The sequence below is a fragment of the Magnolia sinica genome, chromosome 1 (assembly GCF_029962835.1).
Source record: "Magnolia sinica isolate HGM2019 chromosome 1, MsV1, whole genome shotgun sequence".
Taxonomy (NCBI): Eukaryota; Viridiplantae; Streptophyta; class Magnoliopsida; order Magnoliales; family Magnoliaceae; genus Magnolia; species Magnolia sinica.
The window spans coordinates 20959679-20979807 of record NC_080573.1 but is presented as its reverse complement, the minus strand read 5'-3'; the positions used below and the strand labels follow the sequence as shown (position 1 = coordinate 20979807).

The 20129-nt window shown below is 39.1% G+C and overlaps 1 protein-coding gene across 1 annotated transcript in view; it reads left to right on the top strand.

Moving 5' to 3' along the window:
* The window catches only part of LOC131242654 (cullin-4-like), a 44715-nt gene that overhangs the window by 5480 nt on the left and 19106 nt on the right, over window positions 1-20129 (top strand). Inside the window, exons 2-9 of the mRNA XM_058241432.1 lie at window positions 6991-7106; window positions 7206-7552; window positions 14752-14932; window positions 15094-15216; window positions 15325-15612; window positions 16890-17015; window positions 17160-17261; window positions 17376-17429. Coding sequence (XP_058097415.1) covers window positions 6991-7106; window positions 7206-7552; window positions 14752-14932; window positions 15094-15216; window positions 15325-15612; window positions 16890-17015; window positions 17160-17261; window positions 17376-17429 — 1337 coding nt within the window. The remainder of the gene's footprint in view (window positions 1-6990; window positions 7107-7205; window positions 7553-14751; window positions 14933-15093; window positions 15217-15324; window positions 15613-16889; window positions 17016-17159; window positions 17262-17375; window positions 17430-20129) is intronic.

Genomic DNA, 20129 nt, shown 5'->3' with positions numbered 1-20129 from the left:
TGTTGGGGAGATGTTGTCAAATGGCATAAGTGAGTGATGACACAATCGCATAAGCGATCAGTCAACTTTTTTTTTTTTTTGGGGGGGGGGGGGGGGGGGGTGGAAATCAGGAAAAAAATTTACCAATTACATTCCACACATCCAATCTGCTACCTCTTAGGGCCATGTTGGGGAGATGTTGTCAGATGGCATAAGCGAGCGATCACACAATCGCATAAGCGATCAGACAACTTTTTTTTTTTTTGGGGGGGGGGGGGGGGGGTGAAATCAGGAAAAAAATGGAAAGTATGTGATTGCATACCATCCATATGGCATTATGCGATCGCTTTTAACAATATTGGGAGCCTCATCTTTTCGATGTACCATGCTAGCATAACATTTGACTAGAGCGAATCCCTTACCTCAATCTCCACTACCAGTTGCTAAAGAGTGCCCATAAAAGGAGTTTTGCCGAATGAATAGATGACAAAAAGAATGGAAACATGTAGGTTGTTGGACTCATTGTTAGAAGTATCCTCGATATTATCTGTATCTTTAGCTTGGCGATATCGATAACACCGGCAGTGATACCAATAACACCGGTAGTATCAGAAATTCCAGGTATCGGCGATGTATTGCCAATGTATCGATATCGCCAATATGTTCGACTGTGTAAATTTCAGGTGTTGCTTGTATTGCCAATGTATCGATATCGCCAATATTTTTGACTGTGCAATTTCCAGTTGTCGCTTGTATAGCCAGTTTATTAGCGATATTTCGATAATGTTACAAATGTATCGATATCGCTAAAAATCTGTTTATTAAAAAAATTCCATTTCAAATTTTTATAGGCGCATGGTTGTATGTAATGTTCAATTTGTTGACGATAGTAACGATAATATTGCGATATCATTGAGACAACAAATTTTCGGTTCGTTTCCAGTTGTCAACGATTTCTTGGCGAAATATCGTGTGTTGTTGATATTTTGAAATATTGATGGATGTTTGGATGGAAGGTTGGATGGATGGATGTGATGATTAGATGGATAAATGAGATGAATGGGATGGTTGGACTAATTTCTTATGGCAGCACATGCGTTTAGGCGCTTATTAAATGGAAACCTATAAGTATGCATTCTTTTTGCAAATTTTTTTTTTTAATTCGTAAATATACAAATATGTGTATTTTAGCATCTCCTGAACTTTCCATGTTTCCCCTTGTTTCCCCATGTTTCCCCAATGTTTCCCCAATGTTTTTTGCATTTCCGGTTATCGATGATATTATTGATGGTATCGATATTGTTTCAATATCCCCAGCCAACGAAACTTGTAGTGATAACACTGACTATCTAGAAGCTTTACTGGACGCGTGGGAATTTCAAGGTCTCTTATCTTCACATTCTCTAGGAGGTTAATGGATTGGAGGATCTTCTTACCAAAGGTATCTTGGAAGATTTAGTGTCCCATTGGCCATATTGTCTTATGGGCTGCTTTTTAGGTTTTTCTTTTTTTCCATTCTTCCTCTTCTTCTTCTTCTTCTTTGTTTTTGTTTTTGTTTTTGTTTTTTTTTTGTTTTTTGTTTTTTTGTTTTGGTTTCTTGATGGTTAGTAAAACCTTACAAAGGAGCAGAAATCATTAGGGAATATAGGCCAATTAGTCTCATTGGGGGCCGTTACAAAGCTGCTGCTAACCATTGCTGATAGGTTGGAAGTTATGCTGTGGAAGTTATATCCTTCACTCAAGGGGCTTTCATTCACTAGAGATTGAATGCATTAATTCCAAATTTAGAGAAGGAAGATTGGGCATCATATGCAAGCTTGATTTGGAGATGGCTTACGATTATGTTGACTTGGAATTTCTTAATTATATTTTGAAAAGGTTGGGATTTAGTGTCAAATGGAGAAGGTGGTTCTTGAATTTGTAAGCTCAACGCTTTCTCTATTGTGATAAGTGGTGTCCAAAGGTTTTTTTTTCAAATGTTTGAGCGGGCTAAGATGAGGTGATATGCTTTCGCTCTTCTTGTTCATTATTGCAGTGGAGGCTATCCGTAAGATGTTGATGAAAGCTAATGGGTTGGTCTCATTTTGAGATTTAGCGTGGATAATGCTAAGTTCCAAGTTTCTCATCTTCAATACAACGATGATCCTTATTATTGTGAGATGCAAATTGTTTGTAGGTGGAAATTTGTGGATAACAGGTGCTTCGAAGCTTTATCTAGCTGAGGAAGTGAGATGGTGGGTATTCGGTTGTTGAATAAAAATGTGGTAGAGTTAGTGAGTTGGTTTTGTTGCAGGCTGGGACACTTCCGTCAACCTATCTTGGTCTTCCTCTTTGTATGGTTAAACCTCCCGTGCAGCTTGGAATTCAGTGATGGAGAGAATGGGAGGAAGCTGTTGGGTTGGGAGCATATATGTTTATCATCTGGAGGCCAAACCAATCAATTTTGCATGGTTGAATTTGCCAATTTACTTCACGTCACTTTTCAAATGGCTGGTGAGCATGAAATAAATAGGTTGGGGAAGCTTTAGAGAAATTTCTTATGAAAGGGTTCTAGTGATAAACACAAGTATAATTTATTGGAGTGGTCCAAGTGTGCAAACCTAAAACTATGGCTTTGGATTTTGGTACAGAAGATGAAGGATTGTTGAGGCGGGTGATAAGGTACAAGTATTGGATGGAGGAGGGTGGATGGTATACTAGGAGCTCCTCTCTTTGCATGGCCTCCCAAATGTGAAGAGGCATCATAGGAGTCAAAGAAGAGTCAGAAAAGGGGCTAGCAGCATTTTGGGTGATGGTTTCTTGGATGAGATTTTGGGAGGATGTTTGTCATGGCTTTGTCTTTGAGTAAGATATTTCCTCGGCTTTATTCAGTTGCTGTAGATGGGTCTTCGGCTCCTGGGTCTCTTGTGGAATGGTTAGTCAAGGTGTTTTTCTCCTTGGTTCCGTAGGGATCTTTATGAAGTGGAAATCACAAATTTTATTTTTCAAATTTGTTGGGATGCCTAACTAGTCCAATCCTAGAGAGGGAGTTAAATAGTAGCGGGACATTTCAGTCAAATCCTTATATGCGAGTGTAGTCGGTCGTGTTGTGTATATCCCCGGCTTTATTTAGCATCCCCGCCCCTCTTCGGGTGATTGCTTTTGGTTGGATTCTTGCAAGAGATCGAGTGCTTACTGTTAATCACTTGAGGAATAGGAATTGGGCTAACATGTGTATCCATTGCCTAAGAGATGTGAGTCAGTGGATTAATGATTCTTTCATTGAGATTTTGTGGCGGGTATTTGGCAGTGCAATGCTCAGGTCTTCGAGGTCCCATGGGTTATGCCAGGGACTGCATCCAGGCTTCTTTTTGGCTTGGAATGGGACAATTCCTCGTCATTTACTTTTGTTTTGCTTGAAGAGCTTTTTGGCTCCTTTTAATAAATCCTTATTGGAAACTAACAAGAGTGCATGACATATGTTTTGAATGTTGAGTACATGAGACATGTAAATACATCAAATCAGAAGACAAGCCAATAGGACAACTAAGACCATTTTCTACAATAATGTCATCCACTACAATAATGGGACAAAATATTGAGTAATCAGTTCAGCCTAGGAAGCTCCCTTTTGCTGATGGGTTTGCCACATCATTCCTCCAAGATATGTGAGAAAGATCTAAGATATGGAAGCCTGAGACATTCTGGACATTGGCTGCATGGCAGGCCTCTCTCTCTCTCTCTCTCTCTCTCTCTCTCACTCGCTATGTTGTTTTGATAAAGAGATGGCTTGGTAACCGCTTGGGAGGCTAACATATTTTTTGGTGATCCAGTTGACTACAAAGACACCTTAGTGACCGCTTGGTAGAGAAAATACCTTTTGGTGATCCAGTTGTCTTCTTAGTGCTTACAGAAGGTATTCTAACTATATGGGCACCAACATGATATATGTGTCGGATAGGTGACCACAAAGTGAGCGGCTTGCTTGATTTTTTGACCAGAGTATCTTAAGAATGGTTTCCACCTATAACCTTCCCTAGATCCTATACAAAATGCTCATTTCATCTAACATTTACTGTTACCATTCCTCTTTCATGCACATGCTCCCGCTATTGATCTACTTATATCTAGCATAGGGTTTCTACATTGACAACTGTTGAAAATCTTTCCACATTTGCACCTGCTCATCAGGCATTTCCCTACTAGCATATCAAGAAAAAGACACAACCACCACCATCTAAGTCTTATCCCAAGTAGTTGGGGTCAACCATCAGTATCCATAATAAAAGTTGGGGCAAAAGTTTCACACCAGCTGCCAATTGACGTAATCTCCTCTTTCTGGGCTCGGGATCGGCAATGAGAGCACAAAACAACCATGGGCATTATTATCAAGAACAATACATAGCTCTCGAATTTCCTCCACCCCATCTGCCAACCCTTGGTGCCTGGGGTCTTTGCCACCACTTTTTGGTTTGTTTCCTTTCTCCTTTTGATGAGTTCCATATTGACAAAAGCTGTGTCAACGTTATAAAAAAAGGGAAAAGAAAGCTCCCTTATTGATCCATTGAATAGGAAAAAAAAAGAGTCGTTCAAACTAGCATTACTTTCTATGAGTTTTATATACTTTATGTCGTGCTCTAATTTCCGTGCACTATTATTTTGGTCATGTGCAGTGGCATGTAGTGTTTCTGTTACGCAGTATATGCTAAGAATTTTCTTTTGGAAGGCAAGCTGGAAGCAGATATGATGAAATTATGTAGCTAATAATTTGGCATACTCACACAATTTTACATGATCACATTATTTACTTTAGAAATATCACTACTTCTAGTGTTCGTAGTATCGGTATCATTACATGCATTGTTCTAAGTGTCGGCGATATTATCAATATCGCCAGCTTGGCGATACCAGTAACACTGATAGAATCAGAAATTCCAGGTATCAATAATATATCGCCGATGTATCGCAAAGTATCGCCAATGAATTGATATCACAAAAGAAAAAAAGTATCAATATCACAAAAAATCTATTTATTAAAAAAATTTCCATTTCAAATTTCTTTTATGGGTTCATGGTTGTATGATGAAATGCTTCTATGTATGCATGCATGGATCATGGATGTGTATGCATGCATGTATACATGGATGTATGGTTGGATGGATGCATGCATGCATGCATGTATACATGGATGTATGCATGCATGCATGCGTGTACATGCATGGATGAATGGATGGATGGATGAATGAATCATGCATGTTTGTTTGTATGTATGCATGTGTGTGCATGCATGGATGGATGGATGGATGGGTGGGTGGATGAATGAATAGATCTACCATTTTCCCAATGTTTCCCCAATGTTTTCTTGAGTTAGCGATGCATGCTTTTAGGCTCCTATTAAAGGGAAACTTATTATGTAGGCGTCTTTTTTTTTTTTTTTCTATTATTTGAATCCTAAATATGAAAATATGCGTATTTTAGTATTTACTGAAGCAATGTTTTAAGTATTGACAATATCAGCCGATATATCCCACGATATATCTTGTATCCCACGTATTTGATACGAAACACACAAGTAGTAGGATATATCCCACATGTTCGATACGGTGAGCATTTTCTATTTTCGATCCTCCCCTTACCCCCCGCCCCCCCGTAAATCATGTTAAATTAGTGTCAAATTGTTACAAATTCATTACATGAAAAATCATGGATTAAGGGCTTTGATTTTGAGATTTGGAGGAGATAGGCCGAGTTGCGGAAAATTGAAAAAAAAAAAAAATTCCCAATTTCTCACAAATCGGTTGCAATCTTTGCGTCCAAACATAACACCAAACATGTATGTAACCTGATCTATTGATTCTTCTTTTGCTTTTGAATGTATTGCTCATGTTTCCACATGCCTTCATACATTTATAAATTATATGAATAAACTTTGAATATACTTGCATCGATTTAGTTTGACAACGCATAGATTAGGACCTTATACAAAGAAAACCTCTCTCTCTCTTTTTTTTTTTTTTTTTTGTAATGCTTCGATTTATGAGTGTGTATTGATGTCTTTTTTAACAATCGCTGAAGTTTCATTGAAAAATTCGACCAATTTCCCAATGTTTCCCCATGTTTCCAACAATAACCATACATACATTACATGATACAACCGATATGTCCCATGTGATAACTGATACGTATCTGTATCCCTAGGGTGCGATACATAACATGATAACGATATTTCGAACACTGTACTGAAGTAAATTTGAGAAATTCTACCATTTTCCTCATGTTTCCCCAATGTCTTCCTGAGTCAGTGTTACATGCTTTTAGGCTCCCATTAAAGGAAAACTTATTATATATGTGTCTTTTTTGCGATTATTTGGTTCCCATTAAAGGAAAACTTATTACGTATGCATCTTTTTTGCAATTATTTGATTCCTAAATATACAAATGTGTATTTTAGCATCTCTGGAATTTGCATTGAGAAATTCCACCATTTTCCCCATGTTTCCCCGATGTTTCCCTCAGTAAGGCGATACATTTCCTGGTATTGGCAATAATATTGGTGACGTTGATGCATGTTTCCGTATCCCCAACCAGTGATACATGTAAGTCTACAAAGCTGTTTTATAACCATGAAACCTGGGAGGACTCATCATGTGTGTGTGTGTGTGTGTGTGTGTGTGTGTGTGTGTGTGTGTGTGTGTGTGTGAGTGAATATTTAATGAATATTTAATGAGGAAATGTTCTGAAAGATCATTTTGTTTTCAAATTTAATCTCCAATATTTTCTAATTTCATTAGCTTCTAGGCATACGTTCCCTTTTGTTTTTTGAAAGCTGTTCCATGTACAATTAAGTTGACAGCAATTTCCAGGATAGGGTGAAATATCCTGAAGGACTGCTTCCATGTTCAAGTCAAAAAGCTCATTTTCATAATGTTGTTGTGTTGATATGTTTTTATCTTTGCAATTAATACATCAGGATGTGCCTGATAATTTTTATTTTATTTTTGGGTCATGTTTTTGCCTTTTTGTAACATGAAGATAAACCAAAGCTGCCAACAAATTTTGAGGAGGATACATGGGGAACATTGAAGTCAGCTATTAATGCTATATTCCTGAAACAGCCGGATCCTTGCGACTCTGAGAAGCTTTATCAGGTAGTTTTTCCATATTATTTTGTTTTTTTATCCTATATGCCATTTTCAACTATGAATATTTTACAAATTGGTGCCTGACTATTAATCTCTTGTCCATAGGCTGTTAGTGATCTTTGTTTGCACAAGATGGGTGGAAATCTTTACCAAAGAATACAGAAGGAATGCGAAGCACACATTTCCGCAACACTACAATCGTTAGTTGGCCAAAGCCCAGATTTGGTAGTTTTCTTATCATTGGTTGAGAAATGCTGGCAGGATCTTTGTGACCAGATGTTGATGATTCGTGGTATAGCTTTATATCTTGACAGAACATATGTCAAGCAAACCGCAAATGTTCGGTCTTTATGGGACATGGGGTTGCAATTATTCCGCAAACATCTCTCTTTGTCTCCAGAAGTTGAACACAAGACAGTCACTGGTCTTTTAAGATTGATCGAGAGGGAGAGGTACTTCTGAAAGCTTTGAGGACTCCATATTTCAACTTCAGTTATTTATACATCTTCCAATGTATGATTGGCATTACATTTTTCTTTGAACCCATGCTTATTCTGTGCTCTCTCAAGGATCAGAAGGCGTTAACCCTGAAATTATGATATATATATTTTTTGTTATCTGGTTTCATGTGTTGGTATATGGCATCTGGTACAGATCTTAGCATGTGGCCTTGATGCATCTGTCTTGTAAAGATCGATCTTGCTGCATTCAAACCTAGTTTTACTTGTATGAGGTTCAATGAGTTTTAACCCTGAAAACTTCATAAATTGTTTCATTTCACATGCATTGCATGTGGTAATGATTTTTAAACTTGTTTAGGCTGATGCATTGCTGTTTGGAGCTCTTTTCTTATGAAGATATTTGTGAAGGATGGTACTTCTATCAGCTAAACAAATAAAAAGAAACAATGAACATGTTTTTGGACCCATGCAATGGATTTATTTATTTATAAGCAAGAGATCTTTTGTGGACAGGCTGAATTATTACTAGGAATATGAGCAGAGCACCAAGTACTGACATGGATGTTTTTACATAAAAACTTGGGGAGACTTGTACTCTCAGGCACTCCCATTGAGGAACTAAGCAAAATAACATTTTTTAGGATGGTGCTAATAAGTTACACACTAAAATTGGGTAATTTGATATAATATGGAAAATTTTGAACAAGGTGCACTAAGGACTGTAAATTAGGTGAAAAAATTATTAAGCTTTCTCCGTAATAAGCTGTTTAGAATGTCAACATGTGTGAATATCATTAAGTGTTGGCATGTTCGCAAATCTAGTTGTAATGCATGGGCATTTTCACACTGGGCTCGAGTGGGGTAGCCCGTGGGATGCGGGGACACACTCGGGGTGGGTGACCCATGTGATTTGGGGCCCACGGGGGAAGTCTCGTGTTTGAGACTCCTCACCGGGGGTAATTAATGTGCATTTTACACCGGGCTCGAGTGGGGTAGCCTATGGGATGCGGGGACACACTCGGGGTGGGCAACCTATGTGAGGCGGGTGGATCGTGTGAGGCGGTACCCATGTGATTTGGGGCCCATGAGGGGGGTTTGGTTGAGGTTTTAACCCATGAGATGTGGGGCCTGGGCTATGAGGTAAAATGATTAATTCGCCATGCTCTAATAATTCGAGCTTTTTGAGCAAATGGTTAATTGTCCTGCATCAAATTGGTATCAGAGTGGGAGGTCTCGTGTTCGAGACTCCTCACAGGGGGTGATTAATGCAGGGACATTTTTACACCGGGCTTGAGTGGGGTAGCCTGTGGGATGTGGGGACACACTTGGGGTGAGTGACCCATGTGATTTGGGGCCCACGGGGGAGGTCTCATGTTCGAGACTCCTCACCGGGGGTGATTAATGCGCATTTTACAACGGGCTTGAGTTGGGTAACCTGTGGGATGCGGGGACACACTCGGGGTGGGCGGCCCGTGTTCACTGGGGGTGATTAATGCGCATTTTACAACGGGCTTGAGTGGGGTAGCCTGTGGGATGCGGGGACACACTCGGGGTGGGCGGCCCGTGTGAAGTAGGTGGATCATGTAAGGCGGTACCCATGTGATTTGGGGCCCACGAGGGGGGTTCGGCCGAGGTCCTAACATATGAGATGTGAGGCCTGGGCTATGAGATAAAAGGATTAATTCGCCATGCTCTAACAATTTGAGCTTTTAGAGCAAGTGGTTAATTGTCCTGCATCAAGTTGTGAGGTGTCGAGGTAACTTTACCAGATTATTGAGCTGGTGTATTCTACTCTTAGTCTCGAGTTCAAGATCCCGCTTATTTTGATTTCATTGACAGAACTCACTACATCTGAGAAAGCAAGAGGAAAAGGAAGAGCAAGTAAGATTATTAGAAAGTCTAATCTCAGTTACCCTTTCAAGAAAGCCACTTTCTATTTGTTTAATTTACATGCTGTATTGGTCCACAGGTTTCTATCACTCTGCTACCGTTAAGTCATGGCAATCGGCTTCTCATCTATTGCTATTTCGTTCCTAAAACCCAAAACTTTGTGAGTAAATAAAGCGTAACATCAGAGTTTTAGGTAATTTTTAAAGAAGCTCTATACTCTACTTAATTCAAATAGGCTTTTTCTTCCTTGGGAGGATGGAGCTTTCAACCTGTAATGACTGTAAGGCTATACCAGGCTATATATATATATGTGTGTGTGTGTGTGTTAATAGCTGGAAAAGAGAAGGTGGCCGGGTGAGAATAGAAGTTTCCCAAGTATAAGATGGTGGAACTTAAAAAGGAGAAAGCTCGGTGTTATCGAAAGAGGAAGCGATTGAACAACGCAAGTGGAATCTTAAAGCAAAGGTAGGTGAATGCAGACAAAGATGTATGAAAAGAGTTGAAGAAGAAGTGCTTGCGGAATCTAATGGTAAGAAGGGCACATATAAAGAAAGGGGGTGGTGGTGGGGGATTAGGTGTGGTAGAGAGGTATAAATGTGGAGAACTTAGAAACATATAGACGTGATAGAAGGAGGCAAAGAATGGAGTAAGTAAAGCTGAGTATAAAATGAATGATGGATTTTACAATAGGCTATATTTGAGAGGGTGAGAGATATAAAAAGACTAGCAAAAGCGAGGGTAAGGTGGAGACACAAATCATGTAGATGCATCAATGGTGAGGATTAAAGGATCTTGATGAAGGGTGGTTGATGTAGGACCGATGCATGAACCAATTAACATGTGAGATCAAGTAGTAGAATTAAGATAATTAACAAAAAAACACAAGCATTGCCATAATCATCACGAATCCCATGAAAACTAAGAGAACATCATGCATGATCCTAACCTAAGTTATCAACATCATCACACAAGATCATTAAATAAAACGAAACTAGGATCTAATGGATGTAGGGACATCCAATTAGCATAGGATATAGTCTATTTCAAAGTAGAAGGCCTAATACAACTTGGGGTAAAAATTAGGGTTTGGATAATTTGGGAAAGTAGGAAAATTAGGGATTTTAGGTTTAGGGTTAGGGTTTTGGGAATGAGAGAAAAGAGTTTTGATATAAGGATGCTGGAAAGCCAAAAGGGGTAAGGTGTGGCCGTACGACCAACCCGAATGATTCACATGTGTGGCCGTATAGTCACACGTGTGGCGTGGGATGGGCGGGTTAGGTCGGTCAGGGTTTGGGATTGTGGATAGGTAAAGGAAAGATGAGTTTATGAAAGGATGGAAGAATCGAAAAATTTGAAGAAAATACCTTGATTGAGGGGAAGAGAGAAGATTGTGTGGGGATAGATGGAGACCTCGCACCTCTGTTGATGAAGATTAGCTTCGCATCAATCTCCCGTCCAAATCGCATAAAGATGGAAGAAGAAAGCAAGAGCTTTTTTTTTTTTTTCTCTCTCTCTCTCTCTCTCTCTTTTATTATCACAAAATCCAATGAGGGAGAGGGTCACATTCCTACCCTCTTTTACAGCTTCAAGAAATTTAAAAATTACAATAAACACTCTGTTTTATGAATTTTGACGAAAATAACCCTAGCCTAACTAAAATAAACTAAAAACACTCATAACAGCGTCCAAACATAACATAAACAAAACTAAATCCTATAAACTGATAAAAGTAGAGAAAAACTAATGTGGACGATCCACGATCAATGGCCCGATCATGTGATCCAACAACCCGATTGTCACGTCCCTCCGATCCAACGATCTGGATCACTCCATAAAGCAGCCTATGTGCATCTTCCCAGTGTGGGGTCTTCCAGATGCTCGCACATGCATACGGGGTCTTTAGCACGATCACGAATACTCAACTAGCCATAGGGAAATCGGTGTGGCCTGCCTTCTCCTCTGATACGTATGCAAGGGTGTACGTGAAGTGATGTCCTCATCAGTGGTGAGATTAGAGAGAGATGGAGAGGCTATTTCAGAGATTGTTGGTGAAGATGTTATTGAGAGAACAGAAATAGGAGGGTCTTGATACCTGGGGGTTGGGTTGGAATGCGTATTATAATAGAAGTCAGGTAGGGTAAGTGAAGGCAATATTAGCAAGGACGAGGAATGGAAAGGCTGTGGGGACAAATGATATGCCCATTGAAGTGTGGAAGATACTATGCAAAATTGAATTAATTTGGTTAACTAGTCTTTTAAATAAACTCTGGACGAAAAAAAAGCTAGTGGGGGAGGAGCATTGACTTATTTCCAAGAAAAAAGGAGATGCACAAATGTGCTTGAGGGATGGAACTTATGAGGATTAAGACAAGGAACAAGGATATCAGAAAATCAATTTGGCTTTGCATTAGGGACAACAATTGAAGTTAATTTTCTACTTAATAGATGGAAAAAATTATTAATAGAAAGAATCTATACTTGGTTTTGATAGATATGGAGAAGCATACTATAGAGTTCTTAGGGTTAGGAAGGTTATGTGGCGGGTGATAAGGAAAGGGGCTCTAGGAGGATATACAGGCATCATTAATGACTGTATGAGGATGTGTCACATGAGTGATATTGATGAGTTCCCAATAGCAGTGGATTTTCATGAAAGGTTGGCATGAAAAAGCTAGTGTCCAAGATGAGATCCCTTGTGCATGCTGTTTGATGAAGTGGCGGTTGTTGACAAGACTAGAGGAGCAGATGCTAAATCAGAGTTTTGGATTGGAGAAAGGCTCTAGAGTTTAGAGGCTTAAAAATTGGCAGAACTAAAGTGCTCTATTTGGAATGCAATTTTATCAAGACCAATTATATAAGGAACACTTAAAAATTGATGGTCAAGTTATTCTTTGTTGCAATGTGTTTCAATTCTTTGGCTCTATCATTGGGAGATTGATGAAGATTCTTACAATAGAATTAGAGCTGGGTGGAAGTAGAGATGCAGCTCTAGGGTGTTGTGTGATCGTCATATGCCTTCGAAACAAAAAAAAGGGAAAATTTTATAAGATTCATTCTCGATTGGCTCTGCTATATGGTCCAGAGAGTTGAGCAGTTACAAAGCAACATCAGTAGAGATTCGTCGCTGCAAAGATGAGGATGTTGAAATGGATGTGTTGGAAGACTAGGAAGAATAGAGTAAAGAATAAGGTTATATGTAGCAGTCTACTGCTAGTCCCAAATCCCAATAATGGAGAGCAGATTGAGAATGTTTAGTCATGTGCAATGAAGATCAGAGGTGGCTGTGGTAAGGAGGGGAACATTGATTAGAATTGGAGGGGTTGAAAACAGGATGCAAGGAAGACCTGAAAGGACTTGGATTGAGCTGGTGGGAAGGTGTATGGAGGTTTGTTCGCTTTCCAAGGAGCACCCTAGGATTGATTAACAAGAAAAGAAAAGTAAACTGACCCAAATAGTTAAGACAAGGCTATGGTGGTGGTGGTGATGATGTTAATGCTTAGACATTTGTAATTCACAATGAGAGTTGCAACTACATAGTCAATAGAAAATGAACAAATGCTCACATTATGTTGCATCGCAGTTACAGGTCGTATGCAAAATACTGATCAAAGGGCTTTCACCTCTTTTTCCTTGTTGCTATTTGTTTCAATGTTGAGATCTGTTGATTAGCCGCCTGCCTATCTTCTTTCTTTCTCTTTTGATCTTAAGTTGTTATATATATATATATATATATATATAAAACTCTTTTTGTTGTTCTGAATTGGAAAAATAGAAAAATAAGCCATTTAAAACCTTTAAAGCATGAGTTTTTAAAGATGATTTCTAGGGTGCGTAGCTTGGGTCCTATATTAGTCTGAGAGCTCAATTAGAATATGGCCAGATGAGAAGGTTTGGTATGTGGACACAAAAAGGCATCTGGCCATTAACAGATGGTCATCTTGAGGCTTCCTTTCATTGTATTATCATGAGAATCTAATGAGGCTTCTTAAAATATTGCTTGCAGGAGTTGGTAGACTTTGATGATATAGGGGAGAAACTAGGGATTTTGTCATATGGATGAATTAATAACCATCATCTCTGGCAGATTTTGCTCGAATCCTGTAGTAGACTGAGTGTTCTCAGTTAGGCAATGACTTGGAGGAAATTTATGGCTGAAGAAATGTGAAAGCATGCGATTGATTCTTTGCAGGTGGTTACAGTACAGCCTTTTAATTTTTTAATTTTTTAATTTTTTTGTTGTGCTGTCATTGCGCGGGTTGGATAGAAGCCTTCTGTTAGTAATGATTTGGAAACTTTGTAATTGGTGAAGGCACGAAATGAGGTAACATTTGTTTCTTTCGAAACCCTTTAATTATGTCTGGTGATTAAAGCTTTTCTTACAGGTCAGATATAACTATACCTCTAAAGGAAAGTAACGGACTTTTAGAGCTTCATTCTTGGTAGAAGTCAATAATGCATACCGTACACCTCTCATTTTCTTTAAACTCTGTGCTTTGGTCTTGTTGATATGGATTCGAGTTTGGGAGCTCAATCCTTGTCTGGGCTGGACTTTGGGAGCAGAATAGAAAAAAAGTTGTAGTTTCTAGAGTGGGTGAGAAGAAAGTACTGAGAAGGGTCATTTGTGTTTGACAAATTCAAGTTTGAGGTGCTGTTTTGAGTTTGAAGCCATTTCTTCTGTTGTAGGACTTGATTTGTTGAGTATAGGGTCTTAACATGTTCCCATAATTCGGCATAATGAAATCTAAATACTAAATGATATAGCTTGACTTCTATTTCCAATATAAAGTTAATTGGATCTGAAAATAGAGGTCAGGAACTAATGTCCTGCTTAAAACCGAAACCCAATTTATTCGTGCAGTTCTGCTGTGTCATATTTTCCAATAATGACAAGATCCCACATCAGAGCATATTCCATGGAAAGTTTAGCTAAGCATTTTATTGCTCTTTTACCTAAGAGCTTAATTTCTTAATAGTAATTATGCTGCTACTGCTCCTTGTATGGTCCTTTATGGTATATATAGACATGCAATCTGGAAAAGGGTCTGCCAGATTATCTTGTTGTTTGTTGCTTATTATACACACTCTGAAAATTAATTTCTTGGTATCTTTCTTGCCAGATATTTTTTTTTCCTTAAACTACCAACCTTAAATTATTATTATTTTTCTGTAATAAATTTTAGCTGGGGAGGATGGCCACATGAGCTTCCCCTAACTTTTTCCACTTTCTTACTTGGTGTCTCTCCTTTGATTTTAGATGTTTTGAAATGGTTATGTAATGCATTCTGTGCACTGTTTATCAGATTAGGTGAAGCGATTGATAGGACTCTTGTTAACCATCTCTTGAAGATGTTTACTGCTCTAGGAATCTACACAGAAAGCTTTGAGAAGCCGTTTCTGGAGTGTACATCTGAGTTTTATGCTGCTGAGGGTGTGAAGTATATGCAGCAATCAGATGTTCCTGATTACTTGAAACATGCTGAGGTGCTTTGATTTCTTTCTCTAATAGTCTGTAGACATGATACTCTGGTCTCTATTTTTAATCTGGGACATGGGTGGGGTCACTTCTCAATATCTGACAATTATACTACTTTATAATTGATTAAGTTTATATCAGTAAGATTTGATGTGAAGTATGGTCGCAGATAAGGTTGCATGAAGAACATGAAAGATGCTTACTCTACCTGGATTCAAGTACAAGGAAGCCACTGGTGGCAACTGCAGAGAGGCAACTTCTTGACCGTCATATATCTGCCATACTTGATAAGGTGGCGCCTTATTGACTTATGTCTTGACTATCTTTGTATAGTGTGTTGCTTTTTGTATGCCATCCCCTCTCTTATTAGTAAAGGAGGATATTTTTTGAATTTGACCAGGGATTCACATTGCTTATGGATGCGAATCGCATTGAGGACCTACAGAGAATGTATGTTCTGTTTTCAAGGGTTAACGCTCTTGAATCACTACGGCAGGCCATTAGCTCATACATTCGTGGCACTGGGCAAGGCATTATCATGGATGAAGAGAAAGACAAAGATTTGGTTTCCTGTCTCCTAGAGTTTAAGGCTTCTCTTGACACAATATGGGAAGAAAGCTTCACAAGAAATGAAGCATTTTCAAACAGCATAAAGGATTCATTTGAACATCTCATTAATCTTCGTCAGGTTAGCGTGGACATGATACATTCTGGTTTCATTTTCTTTACAGCTAATTGCATTCAGTGTAGTTACTACAACCAGTTTATCTTGCCATTATTATAATTGTTATTTTTTGAAAGGTGTTTATCTGCCATTATATCATTTTCAAATTCTTAGATGTAGCAACTTTTTATGGGCAACGATCTCTCGAGCTCTCTTATGAATGTATGTTGCTCACTGAATCTGCAACTCGCCTTGAAAGTCTATAACGTGCCACCATGGAACTTTTTAACAGTCCATTTTTTGGTGTTCCACTTTTTGCTAGCATGTGTATTAGTCCATATTAATAGATTATTAACATGACTATTACAAAGGAATAGGACACCATTTCCTGGAAGGGAAATTTATAGTCTGTTATGGTCTTATATGAACCCTGGCAAAACTCATGACCTCTAGCATGCTCATGCACACACAAAAAAGAAAAAAAAAGTTTGGCAACCCGAGCTCTTAACTATTGGGTGTTGTTATTATGCACTGTTAATTTGGCAGAAGATTCTGAATTTCTGTATTCTCTATATTGTTTTTTCTTCATAGTTTCACGGATAGATGGCAGCCAGGAAATGCATTCCAAGCATTTGCATTTGTGATGCCAGATTCCATCATATGAACTCAATTATTGCATAGGAAAAGAGAAACAACCAATGGAATCTATCTCAGTTGTTTAGCATACCAAAAGTTTACCTTGTAATGCTAGTTAGCTTCATGTTGCTTTTCTTGGAGTTCGTAAACCTGTAGCTTATTACATTGAGGATAAGTCAGGAGAATCATCAGGTTTGAGTCTTTGGTAAGTAGTTTGTTCCTAATCATGAGACCATGCACTTTTGAGATGTCTTCTTTCCCAAGTCAAGAAGTTATGTTGTTGGCAGTGGTTAATGAATGTTTTTTTTTTTTTTTTTGGTTCTATGGATAATACTTTTGAGATTCTTTCCACAGTTAATATTTTTGACAATAACAAATAATCACACATGCCTCAGGTAATAATTTTGAGGTTAAAGTGGACTTGTACCAGATCATTTGTTTCCTTTTGTGGGGATATTTTATCTTCTTGCAAGATTTAATGCTTTTTTTTTTTTGGTTTTCGTTCTGAATGGTACATCACATAATTGCTTTTGCTCACTTAGTGTTTCCATTGTTTTGTTTGCCCCTGCTCCCTATATTTAACTGTCCTCAAATGCTTTATAATTATACCTTTTGATGCTTTAATTAGTTTAAACTGATTTATGAGATCTTTGTTCCTTTAACAGAACCGACCTGCTGAGCTGATTGCAAAGTTTCTGGATGAGAAGCTTCGTGCTGGTAACAAGGGTACATCTGAAGAGGAGTTGGAGGGTACACTTGATAAAGTTTTGGTATTGTTCAGATTTATACAAGTAAGCTACTGGGGTCCTTGTTTTCTTAGCTATTCCCTCGGGGCTTTTCATGTGCTATTACTTTTGGTCCTTAATTTCAATGATTGTCATCAGATATTGTTATATGCTGATAGGTGTCATACTTCTTTTCCTCCTATAATTCAGGGTAAAGATGTGTTTGAAGCATTTTACAAGAAGGATCTGGCGAAGAGGTTACTGTTGGGAAAGAGTGCATCTATTGATGCTGAGAAGTCGATGATTTCTAAGGTAAACTCTGGGATTAGTTAAACAGTTGATTATTTATTATTTATTAGGTGTTTGATTGAACACTCATCATCTGCTGATCATATTTTATTTGCAATTTCCCGTCATCGTTTCCAGCTCAAGACAGAATGTGGGAGCCAGTTTACAAATAAGCTTGAAGGAATGTTCAAGGTGCATAATTTTTTTATTCCTTTTTTGAGTAGTGATAAACTTTATTAAAGAAAGTGGCAAAGGCCTCCCAAAAATTACAAAGCAGCCCAAGAGGAGGATGGCAAAGGACAATCAACAACAGCATTTAAATTTGATGCCCATTCCACTACATCCAATTTGGCCCTCCCGGAATATCCGAAACCTTCTTTCTCCGATTGCAAAAACACCTGTTGATTCTCTCGCCCCATATTGCCTGAGTGCCGGCCAAAATGGCTACTCCAAAGCTGCCTACCTCCTTTGCCATTACAACCCTTGTGCCAAACAATGAAGTGGTTCTCAATTGAACCTGGCATGACCCAAAATGTGCTGAAGATCGACAAGAACCTAGGGCACAAATCACTAGGAAACGGGCAAGGAATGAAAAGATGGTTAATTGTCTCCTTGTTTTGCATGCACAAAATGCAAACGCTGGTTATCACCATCTTCCTCTTCCGGAGGTTATCAATAGTGAGTACCTTATTCCTTCCCACCAACCATGCCACATGGCAACGTTAAGGGGAGCCCCATAGTGCCAAACAAAGTAAGTGTGAAAGCAACCTAAAGGAGCACCGATGATTGACCTGTAGAAAGATTTGACTGAAAATTGGCCAGACTTTTCTTTTTTCCAGACTATCGAGTCCTTTTCACCCAACGATGGGCAAATGCCTTCAAGATACACTTCAACAATCCAATGAGCTTACCCACTTCCCCATTTGACAAATTCCTTCCACATGGTGGAAACCACACCACCTAGTTCCCTAAGGGCCTGTTTGGATTTACGTATAGTATTGTCCTACATTGTGTTTTTTATTGTTGAAGTATACGACAGAGAAGAGTCGATGTTCCTCCATTTTCGCGAAGAAGAGGTGAGTGTTTGGATTAGATACCAATACGACAAGTATACAAAGGCGATGGAGTAGTCGACGTTTGGATAAGAAGTACATGGGGCACGACGTCTATAGTCTGTAATGAGTTCTAGGTCGTCCAGCGGGTACATACTGTGGGACCCATCACCAGTATGGATTGCCTACTCCCCTTGCCACCAGCCCCGACTTCATCTGAAGCCCTTTCGACATGAAGGAAGGGGAGCAATTGTCAGATCTCCCAGCTAGATATGGACTCCCAAGTCTGATCTTCCTCTTCGTCACTGATGAAGATTCATCCCCTTTCAGAAGTGCCCGAAAGGGGAGATATGTTTCTCAGGCTGTGGAAACCAAGCAGGGCTGATGACGATGATGGCGCAATGAAGGAGTATTTCTGGAAATGAACCACCGAAGCATTTCAAAACGAGCTTATCTTTTCCAATGCAGTGCGATGAATGCGTCGCACTGCTCGATGCACAACTCATTGACAATACTAATGATCCTCATAAGTAGCTATATTCGATGACGTATTCGAGGGCGGGGTAGACGCTGGATTCGAAGTCGGATTCAAACGGATTGAATGGAATATTTTAACATTTAATACAGTGCAAAACGATCCTCACTGTAAATCCAAACATGCCCTAAGACTGAGTAGCATTGAGCAATGAGGATCCTCGCATCTGGGGATAGGCAAGCTAACCTTGGAAATTCTTCCCAAAGCATCCTCTCTCCCACCCGGATATCGTCCTAAAATCAAATCCTCGTCCCCTCTCTAAGAGGAAAACCAACTCCTTCCTTGAATCTGTGACCCGATCTGACTATCATTTTCCATGATGCCAAAGCTCGATAAAGAGAAGAATCCCTAGTCCACCACCCTCCCTCCTTAACTCCATATTTGTGCGTAATCACCTCTTTCTAAAAGCAATTCTCTTACGTTCCAAATCTCCATTACCATTTCTCAAACAATGCTGGATTCATGGTTTCCAACATCCTTATTCCCACACCCCCCTTGATTAGTTTGCACACCTCTTCCCACTTAAGCAAATGGAATTTGTACTTCTTTTCTACTACCAGCCATAAGAAGTCTCGCCTAAGCCTTTCTAATCTATCCACCACCTCCTCTTGCACTTGAATAAGAACCAGAAGTTAAGGGTAAACTTGATAAATCTGCCTTGATTAACGTCAACCTTCCCCCTAATGAAAGATGCAGACTTTTCCATATCGACAACTTCCTTTTAACTTTTTCTATCACTTTGTCCCACAAGTGCTTTGTCAGCTTGCCTATGCATAATGGGAGATTGAGGTATGTCAAGGGGAAAGATCCCACTCTACAACTAAAAATCTTTGCAAGCTTCCCAACCTCCTCCTTTGAAGCACTGACACCCAACATTTTTCTTTTGAGGATGCTCAACTTTAAACTTGACATAGCTTCGAAACACCAAATCATCTTCCTCAAGTTGTCTACTTTGGCTTTCATGTCACAAAAGAGGTGTCATCGGCGAATTGGAGATGAAATATGGAACCCCGCTTTATGTACTGAAAAACCGTTCATAAGACTTGCCACCAAACCTCTATCCAACATTTTTTCTTAGAGCTTCCGTGACTACTACAAACAGGAACAGAGACAACGAATCTCCCCACCACGACACTTTAGAAGCCTTGAAGAATCCCTTAGGGGATCCATTCATCAAGATCGAAAATTTAGCTGATTGAATGCATTCGTGAACCCACCCTCTCCATCTTTGACCACACCCCATCCTACCTAGCATATAATTTCAGGAAATCCCAATCCACATGCTGATGTGCTTTTCTATGTCTA